This window comes from Sesamum indicum, linkage group LG12 (assembly GCF_026168435.1).
Source record: "Sesamum indicum cultivar Baizhima isolate 11 linkage group LG12, ASM2616843v1, whole genome shotgun sequence".
Classification (NCBI taxonomy): domain Eukaryota; kingdom Viridiplantae; phylum Streptophyta; class Magnoliopsida; order Lamiales; family Pedaliaceae; genus Sesamum; species Sesamum indicum.
This window is the reverse complement of record NC_142668.1, coordinates 18,867,043-18,877,390: the sequence shown is the minus strand read 5'-3', so window position 1 is coordinate 18,877,390 and position 10,348 is coordinate 18,867,043. Positions and strand designations below refer to the sequence as shown.

Sequence of the window (10,348 nt, the reverse complement as noted above, 5' to 3'; positions counted from 1 at the left end):
TCCCAATTACCCTTCTCTTTTTATTTTTTTGGAATTAACCTTCTCATAACATTTATCTTTATATACACAACAATAATGGTAACGGTGGGACCCAATCATCCCTTGGAAACCAAGTCCCCAACTCTAACCTCATCTCTCTTTTAACATTATAAATTATTTGTGTTTTAGAGTATTATTTATTTAATTTGATCTCCACCAAATATAAAAATTCAAAATCAAATCATCTGCATCAGTATTGGCTTTTCAACTGCCCATCACAAAAAGTCGCACTAAGTTGTTCCGGATTCGGTACAACTTTGTTAATTAATTTGATGATGATGAGATGATTCCTTCTTATTCACCACTCCTTCTAATTTCTCTCCTTTTTGCAATTATTACTTTACTTACGTGCTTTATTCCATGCAATAAAACAAATCATAATATTCTTAATAAGTTCCAAGCATGAGACCCCTCAATTCTTATATTTTAATCATAAATAATGTCATGTTCTTGCTGTAATAAATCTCGACACCATCTTTTTTTAAAAAAAATAGGAGTGAAAATACAATAAGAGGACGGGTTGTTAGGTTATCCCAACAAATTACACTTGAATGATTATATATATATAATCACATTAAAATCGTGAATCAATCAAATCTGTAGTAATAGAAGTATGTCGATCCACGTACATAAATCTAGCTTGTTTACAAGTCTATACTTTTATTGAATCACAAACATGTTTACTTTCTCGTTGTTTTGAAAACCATCCCACGAACATTTTTAAGATTCCCCACATTGGATATTGCTTCAAATTTTATACAAACAACAAACACATCTTGCTCGTCTTAGTGGATTACTACTAAAGTAACTCACTCGCTTATATCTTACATTCAAAGAGTCTATGGTGATGTTTCAATAAAGATCGTAGAGAGAAAAATAGAGAGACTATTTGAAGCAAGTATCTTTAGGAGGGTATATGTGATCAACTCATCTATTCTATCACACTTATAGCGTTTTTGTGTATCTTTGATCACAATTATATATCCTATTTATAGGTGTACATAACCTTATTCATAATAGGAGTTAATATACAAATATATATTTGAGAGACTACAAACTCTATTAGATAGTATTTATCTTAGAGAATTCTAATTTCAACATTAAGTTGGAAGACCTCAAATTTATATCAAATATGAATGCATATTGAATTACGAATTCACGAACCCACGAATCCAACCCAATGTACAACACCATGAATGTGTCTGAAAATCAAGTGGCTTTGATAATCCTTAACTGCATCAAAATAGTTTGAATTATGAGGAGACATTTTGATTCTTCTTGCAAAAATTTAGGTCTAAAAGAAAACAGAGGAGCTAAATATTTGGAGTAAGATTGGGTTAATGTTTTAGGTGGTTGGTTTGCGACTAAAATTGATGGGCAATACGCACGTTTGGCTAAGTTATGTATATATATATAGCTGAATTATGGTATCCTTTTTGGCATTACATGGTTTGTTTTGTTTTAGGAGCAGAGCTAACATTAATATATATAGAGATAAAATTATAGGGGAATTGTGGGAGTGATGTGGTGCGTAGTGAGTGGGCAGTCAATGTCATAATAAAACCACTTTGGTCATTGCAACTATGACTTGGTTTCCACTTCATCATACACACCAAAAAAGCAATTTAATTTTGAGGAGTGGAATTGGAATTGGAATTGGAATTGATTGATTGATGCTCCACCCTCCATACTACACTCGCTCAACAATTCATATAACTTTCTACTATGTAATTAGTCTGCCATACCCCTACATTGTTGAGAGATGGGCAGGTGAATAGGCAGGTGAGCAGCTGCACCAGATTGTTGCTACCTGCCTGTTACTATTTATTTTTCTCCATACGCAATAAGCTTTGGAATTAATATTCCTTATAATTTTTTTTTATTTATCAATCATTTTTGTTTTAAAATGATTTTAAAACTTGTAAGTGGGTCGGCTCCATTCCATATACTCCTCTTTTTCCCCTAAGCCCATAATTAGGCCCACTTTCAATGCCCATTTCCACTTGTGGGCTTAAGGGATTCTCCAATTCATTCCGAATTCAATAAAACCCCCAATCTCTCCAAAACCAAAACCCTTATTTCAGTTGCAGAAGCCGAAATGAGAGGAGCGAGCGCAATGCTACGTCGTTTAGTTAGCGGTACAGCCCCCTCATGTCGCTCTCTCTCTTCAATCAGCGACCATCTCATTCTCTCCTCCGCCCTCGCCGCTTCCTGCTCCTCTCTAATCCTCGCCGACGTCGCTACCCCCCCACTTTTTATTACACCCGCCCCCGCTACCAAGTTTCACTCCCATCTCCACCTAAATCACTCCCGGAGCTTCTCCTCTCCACCCTCTGCAGGTCTTTCCCTCTTTCCAACCATGATAATAATCTGATTTGTCCACAAGTCTTACGTGTAAACATTTTTGGCATATATGGATTCAGAATGATATTTTAGATGTAATGGAGTGAGTGCAATTCGTCTATTTGAAACTAAGATTCTCAATTTACTGATGATCAATCTATAATTATTTTTGTTTCAAATTAACAAGTCGTGTGATTTTAATCCTCAATGACTGCCCACTTCTGGAATTAGATGGCTTTCTTTGCTTTAATTGATATTTATGATACGATTGTAATTTTTTATTCTTCATGCCTTCAATATTGCCATCAATGTGGCTTTCGATTACAGATCCATCAAACGTTGTGTCCATTGAGTCAGAAGAGCAGTTTAATGATTCACTTCGCAAGGTTCAAGGTATACTTGCAAAAGAAATGCATCTTCTTAATATATCCTACATGACTAAGCCTTTTCTTCTCATGTTGTCTTAAGTTAGCATGAATTGATGCTTGCGTTTTGACTGGATTCTGGTATATAGATGAATCTTTGCCTGCAATATTCTACTTCACTGCAGTTTGGTGCGGCCCCTGTAAGTTTTGCTATCAACAGTCTCTGGTTCTGCTTCTGATTCCTACCTTAATATTAAATGGTTCTTATCTCGAAATTGTATGAAATTGCCCCACTTAAATCATCTGCAGGCAGATTGTTGTCCCCTATAATCGGGCAGCTGAGTGAGAAATACCCCCACGTGACCACATATAAAATAGACATCGATAAGGTGAAATACGCACCAAAACTATCACTTTTTGTAGTTCTCACGGCGCATTTCTCAACTCATGGTGACAGCATCCTACATTATTGAACTTTTGCATGTGCAGGAAGGGCTAGGAAGTGCATTGAGCAAGCTAAATATCCATGCTGTGGTAAGACCATTCTCTTCTTATTCTTGTATTTGTACTGTTATCCGGTATATTTGATGATTTATAAAAGTTGAAGTGCACCGAATACTTATTGGAAAAGTATGTAACCGTCAATTTGGATGACGTCCCCAAATTTTGGAAATTTGGGTACACTAACATGTATGATCAATGATGCATCATGTAACTTGACAAGTATGGTGTTTCTGCTTGTTTTAGCGTCTGTTAAGCAACTGTGAAGGATGAGGAGAGTAGCTTTTGGAGTTTTTTAATTTCTTACTTGAACTTTATGATGTGCCTTTTGAAAGCAATAAGTTTACCTCAGTGGTAAACATCTTTGAATTCCTAAATATTCTGTCAGTTACACAAGACCTTTGATGCCAAAAATATTATTTCTGTTTATGGATGCTTTTATTTTGGATTTTTCTTTTCTCTCTTTCTGAGTTCATGCTGTTGTACAGTTGGTAGTGGGTATCTGTAAAATGTGCATGGTGATCTTTTCCTTTTCTTTGCATATTATATTCTTTGCTGAGCATGCTCTTCTGTGGATGCAGCCTACATTGCACTTCTTTCAAAATGGTAAAAAGGCGAGTGAAGTCATTGGTGCAGATGTTCAACGCCTCAAGGATACAATGGAAGCATTATACAAGTGATAGCAAAACCTGCTCTGCTTTGCGCTCAAATTTTTATACCATATAGCAGCATTACAGATTATTCCGCTTGTTCAGTCTTGGAAATTCAGTTCAATTTCTGTATGTAGGAATGACTTGGTAGCTTCAGTTGTCTATAACTATGGTATCTGTATTAATGAGGTTCTTTAAAAGTATCATGGTGCTTACCTTAGTATATTGACAGAATTAATACTTAAAACCATAATGTCTTAATATCCAACGTCTTCTTTATTTGACATCGTATTTTCTCCCCCGACTCATTTGTCCCATTCCTTATGTAAGGTCTTTTCTTTTTTCATCCTCTATTTATTTTTTTTGTTGTCATGTTATTTTATTTTAATATTTTGTTGCCACACTTATTATATGCACTTATAGTTAAAGAAAATAAAATATAAAAAATATTAAATTTAAAATTTTATATTTTGAAAATTTAAGTTCAGTCAAAGTATTTATTGTTTATTATCAAAGTACTAGAAATAAACTCTTCTATTGTTTTGTATTTGTTGTTGCACGTCTCCATTTTCAACTATCTATATATATATCTGTAAGAGTTCGCCAAAAAAAGGTCCGACACAATAATTTAAAGAAAAATGTGAGAAAATACATGGGCCACTACGTTTGACTTGTGACGTACATTGTTGTTGGGCTACAACAAAGGCCCATAAATAAAGCTCTTATCCAAAAAAAATCCCAACTAAATCTAAATTCCCCCACTTCCCTTTCCCACAGCCACAGAGCAGCCTAGTTCCCATGGCAATATCATTCGCAAACGCCACCATTTTCTCAAAGCCTTCCCTCTTCCTCCAGAGGAGCACCCTGGCCTTTTGCTTACGCTTTTCATCTATCTCCACCTCTTCCGCGGCTGTCCAATCTCACGCCCACAAGAAGTGGAGGCACCCGGTGGCCTCCTCACTTGTTGAACTTGGAGGCCTCAAGATTTCGAGAGAGGGTAACTTCTATATTACCTAATGTGGTTTTATACTTGACTCGCTTCACTATTTGCCTCCCAGTGCTAAAATCTTGGTTGTTCTTTAGGTTCTTGGGTCAATTTTTGGCCTGGAATGTGAATCTTGATTCTTGTTTTATGGTTCTTGAGTTTTCTTTTTCCAATGTAATGAGAATCTTGATCGGTCTGTCTGTTATGATTAATCTTTGGTCGCTTTCAAGCCGTAGAGATTCAAAGGTCGTGAAGAATTGTTCTGAACTGGGTTTTGACTTAACTAGAATGTCAGTGGCTACCCTTTTCTCGACCAAGGCGTTATGTTATTGAAAAAAATTTACTTTCTCACCTGTTCATTTGACATAATATACCGCATTATCTGGATCATGGTCAGGCGCATACTATGTTACAGAGCCCTCTGTTGTCAAATTAAAAGTGTGCACACACACACACATACATACATGTTATCAGAACCTAACTCTCTGGGAATTGGTCCTGGATGTGAATTTTTTTCACTGTTTTAGTATTGTTTGGTTGATTTTCTTTACACAAAGAAAACCTTTGTCATTCTTTTTTGTGATTCTTGGATTTATTAATGCAAATCTTTATCTTCCTGTAATCTTGACTTGATATGTGCGAGTATGGTGTCCCTCTAAAGGTACTTTATTACGTCATTATCGTATGATCATGGTGTGAGTAGTTGTGTGTTTGTGTTCATCCGGTAATTTAATCACCATGAAACATGATTGCTTTATATCTTGTATTTGTTAATGTCATTTAGTAGAGTTTATGATGTGCTTTAGGACAGTTTCTGCTCTTCTTCTTTTTGTTAGGCCATACTGAGTCGGATAATGGTATAGCATACACTATTGTTTTTAAATTGTTTGTCATGTATTTGTGATGATTGATCATATATCTGTACAGAGATAGTGAAGGATGACCCAACAAACAATGTTCCGGATTCAATTTTCTCAAAGCTGGGAATGCAGCTTCATAGGAGGGATCAGCATCCTCTTGGCATACTAAAGAATGCAATCTATGACTATTTTGACACCAACTACCCCACCAAATTTGACAAGTTTGACAATTTGTGCCCAATAGTTTCTGTTAAAGCGGTGCGTCCCTTCGTTCATGGTATTTAAAGTTTTTAAATTTCTGTTTGGTAGAGTGTTTCTTTGTGATCTTGTTATTGCTTTATGCTTGACAATCACTCCATTCTCTGAAACTTTGTAGTTGTTGGCTTCTCTTTTGATCCATGCCTCTTTTTAACAGAAATGTTAAACACATCATAAACCTTTAATGAGTATCAAATTTCATGTCCAGTGACATTAAATCAAATTCTTACTTTAAGAACCTACCAACTCTTGAAACCTTAGAGCAATACTCAGCTTTAAGCCAACAGCTTGGAATTTCTGGAAAATCTGCAAAAATGGCTAGACGTATATTCTTATTCTTCAGTTTTCCATCAGATATTTTGTGAACCATACTCATCTTTAAACCATACAGCTTGGAATTTCTGGAAAATCTGAATGATGTTGTATTCTGTTCTTTCAGAACTTTGATGATGTATTGGTGCCTGCTGATCATGTAAGCAGGAGTTACAATGACACATATTATGTGGATTCTCAAACTGTCCTGAGGTGTCATACAAGTGCACATCAAGCTGAGTTACTTAGTGAAGGCCATACTCATTTTCTTGTCACTGGAGATGTTTATCGCAGAGATTCTATTGACTCTACTCACTACCCTGTATTCCATCAGGTTCTTATTGGTGTGTTGTTCTGATCAGTTCCGCTGTTTTGTTGCTTGAGTTCTTCTAAAGATGTTTTTGTGCATAATGAACAGATGGAAGGAGTACGTGTTTTTACTCCAGCTGACTGGGAATCATCTGGTACTGATGCTACATCATATGCAGCCGAGGATCTAAAAAAATGTCTTGAGGGTTTGGCACGCCATTTATTTGGTACGTTTTTGAATATTCCTTTGTCTGTATCACTGCCAAAACAAGGAGATAACAATCCATATTTTATCTTGGTGATGCAAAATACCAGTCTTTCTACTATGTTGAAAGGCCAGCTGTTAATCTGCTCAGTTAATCCACTAATTGGTAATGACGTGACATGCTTTTAATTTATTTAATATGGTAACTCTTAAAAACACTCACACTTCTTTGAAAGGAAAACTAAGAAACATAGGAACGTACATAAAGAAGAATGCAAAAAGAACCATGCATTGATTTGCTGGAACCAAGCAATTGACACTGAAGCACTTAAGATCGAAGTTTTGGAAATATTCCTGCATGTGACAGGAAACGAGGTTTCACAGCAGAGCTCTCAACTGTTACTAGATCTCATGTCTTAGTGTGTCCTCAAAACTGTTGACTTGATTTAATATTATTAATAGGGCTTTTACGCTTTTGATCTATTTAAACCTCATCCTTTAAGTTTTAAAAAACTTACAGGTGGCGTGGAAATGCGTTGGATTGACACTTATTTTCCATTCACCAGTCCCTCATTTGAACTGGAAATATTTTTTCAGGTATCTTTCTTATTAATTACAAATATTGATTGCAATGACCTCCTTTTTCTTTCCCCAAAGACACATCTTCAATTCCTCTGATTTTGATAAACTATGAACTTTATTTCAGGAGAAATGGTTAGAAGTGTTAGGATGTGGAGTGATGGAGCAAGAAATATTAAAGAGAAGTGGTAGGATGGACAATGTTGCTTGGGCATTTGGGCTTGGACTGGAACGATTAGCAATGGTTTTATTTGACATTCCAGATATTCGTCTTTTCTGGACGATGGACGAGCGGTTTACTTCACAAGTATGATGCTCTTTAAATGTACTTATAATCAGCTGTATTGTATATTTAACAAATCTTCAGGACCTGAGATGTTACCTTAATCTTTATGTAGTTCTCCAAAGGCCAGCTTGGGGTTAAGTTTAAACCATTTTCGAAGGTATGAATTGACATTTCCTAGAAATACTCTTATCAGTTTATACTTATCTAAATATTTATTGAAGACTGAAAGAATAGCGGCAGGTACTCACATTATTGGCAAACTTTTGCAGTATCCTCCATGCTATAAGGACATGAGTTTCTGGATAAGTGATTCATTCACCGAAAACAACCTCTGTGAAGTTGTGAGGGGTATTGCTGGAGATCTTGTCGAAGAGGTAGTGTTCATTTGATATTCTCATTACAAGACTGTTGGAGAAGTATGAATGAGATGTTTATAATTGCATTGAGCTGTTGGCAACTCAACTTTAGAATGAGTTGATATACTTGTCGATATCTTTTTCGATCTATCCTATACTTGTTATGCAGTGCCCATTTTCATCTATGAAAGCTGTGTAGCTACCACCTTACATTTTCTTAACCAACAAGACTTTTAAAATAATGGGACCTTTTTCTCTTAATATTGAGTTTTTTAACAAATTTCCATATGCACAGGTGAAATTGATCGATAACTTCACCAACAAGAAAGGAATGACGAGTCACTGTTATAGGATAGCATATAGGTCGATGGAGCGTTCACTCACTGATGAGGAGATTAATGATTTACAGGTATACTATATTACCAAAGAAAGACGTGATTAAATGTTTTCACAAGCTTTTTCTGGCTGACAATTATTTAAATGATCACTGGAAAATGATGAAATTATGGTACAGTGGAAAGTGCGGGAACAAGTGGAGAGCAAGTTGAAAGTTGTCCTGAGATGAGGAATTGGAGTGCTGCTGCCAATGAAAGCCATGTGGTTTCATCCATTTTAGTTCAGCTTTTTGTACAGAAGACCATTCTCTATCTGTTTACAGCTTGGGGTGTAACAAAAGGTATCCATCTGTATTTTTATTATTTACTTCCCATACTTGTGAGGATTAGAAATTTCTTGTGCGGAATATCTATTTATATACAGTAGTTGAGAAAGTTATAGTGAGTGTGATGGGTGTTAAAACAGCTTTTTCCTGTTTTATTCTAACAAAATGAAGTTTGTATTAAGAAGTAAAAGGATGAAGAGAGGAGAGAGTTTTATAGTGAAAACATACATTTGGATTTCAAGAATTACAAATTAGAAATAATTATTATAATTAAAAGCAGAGGGTGATGAGGTGGGTCCAATTGAGCATCAAAGGGATGGATATTATGCCATATCATACATGATTATTAATATCATCACCTGCCTCTGACCACACACAATCTCTCTATCCTTATCTTCTCTCTGATATCTCTAGCACACACACATATATACATGTACATTAATATGAGAGAGAGACAGAGTATACATATACATACACATTTATACTACATATATATATATATATAGAGAGAGAGAGAGAGAGAGAGAGAGAGAGAGAATGATGATACATATGAGAGAGACAGAATATATGATATATATTTGGTCCCTGAAAGGGGTGTGGTCTGGTCCCAACTAATGTTTATTCTACAACCAGCTTGAATTAATGAGTAGAGTAGAAAATGTGCTCCACTCCAGCAAACATGCATACACACACACCAACACAAACACAATGTTCAATCATTGGAAAAGAAAACTCCCCTCAAACCCTACATGACTTATTCATGTCACCCCCAATTTTAATAATTTGGCACCAATAATTATGAGGATGAGTGGTACATATAAAGCGCTGTAAACACTCCATATGGATTAAATAATAATTACTTCTTTTCTTTTTTATTTATTTATATATGCCACACCACCATCATCATAAACATTTACTCTCTCTCTCTCTCAATATGATATATTGATATATATATATATATATATGCGTGTGTTTTGGTAAAGAACAAGAACCTTAATCAATCATCTGATCATCAAACATTGTTCCTTCTCGAATTTAGTCCATCTTGAAAGGGGTGAAATAAAGTCGGTGACTGGTGAGTCACAGTACCCCCCAACACCCATTTGTAAGTCTGAATAATAACCCAAACCCCGTTTTCATCACATACCTAGAAGAATCCTCTCCTGCCAACCCCCCCCCCCCCCCACCTTGCTTCCACTTCCACTTGCAGTCAACACACACACTAAGGTTAAACTAAGGATCCACGATAAAACTTGGAATTATGAATTAATTAGGTGGGAATTAAAATGTCGGCAAAATTATAAAATTAGTCCTATAAGGTTTTGCGATCCCATAACTATGAAACTGAAGTAACATTCTTTATATTTAAATTTATAATCATTTTGGTCCCCTGGCCAAAATAGCTAGAAATTAACAAATCAATTGGGGCTTAGGTTTGGATGTCCTCCTCATTGGTTGAGTTTCCCACCCTCCAAATTATGAAATCAACTTTGCCAACCCCATACGTAGGGGATTGATTTTGTAGTTTGTCTAAAATATAGATGAGATAATGAGAGTAGGAGAGAGTGGTTGTCCGTGGAGGTGGTTCCACGTGGCCGTTCCCCGTTATGGCTCTTCCGACACAGTAGCTATTATATTT

The 10,348-nt window shown here is 35.8% G+C and overlaps 2 protein-coding genes across 2 annotated transcripts; both read left to right on the top strand.

The window, feature by feature from the left end:
* The first annotated feature begins 2,095 nt into the window (after positions 1–2,095).
* On the top strand, positions 2,096–4,101 carry TO2 (thioredoxin O2). Its single transcript, XM_011098531.3, has 6 exons — positions 2,096–2,378; positions 2,710–2,775; positions 2,897–2,947; positions 3,057–3,136; positions 3,237–3,281; positions 3,830–4,101. Exons 1-6 carry the CDS (start codon positions 2,138–2,140, stop codon positions 3,926–3,928), a joined length of 582 nt encoding a protein of 193 aa, XP_011096833.1. The 5' UTR covers positions 2,096–2,137; the 3' UTR covers positions 3,929–4,101.
* Positions 4,102–4,638: 537 nt separating this feature from the next.
* LOC105175891 (phenylalanyl-tRNA synthetase class IIc family protein) lies at positions 4,639–8,828 on the top strand. The gene is made up of 10 exons (XM_011098530.3): positions 4,639–4,895; positions 5,811–6,001; positions 6,441–6,647; positions 6,732–6,849; positions 7,348–7,424; positions 7,534–7,713; positions 7,805–7,849; positions 7,962–8,066; positions 8,344–8,457; positions 8,563–8,828. Exons 1-10 carry the CDS (start codon positions 4,697–4,699, stop codon positions 8,611–8,613), a joined length of 1,287 nt encoding a protein of 428 aa, XP_011096832.1. The 5' UTR covers positions 4,639–4,696; the 3' UTR covers positions 8,614–8,828.
* The last annotated feature ends 1,520 nt before the right edge of the window (positions 8,829–10,348 follow it).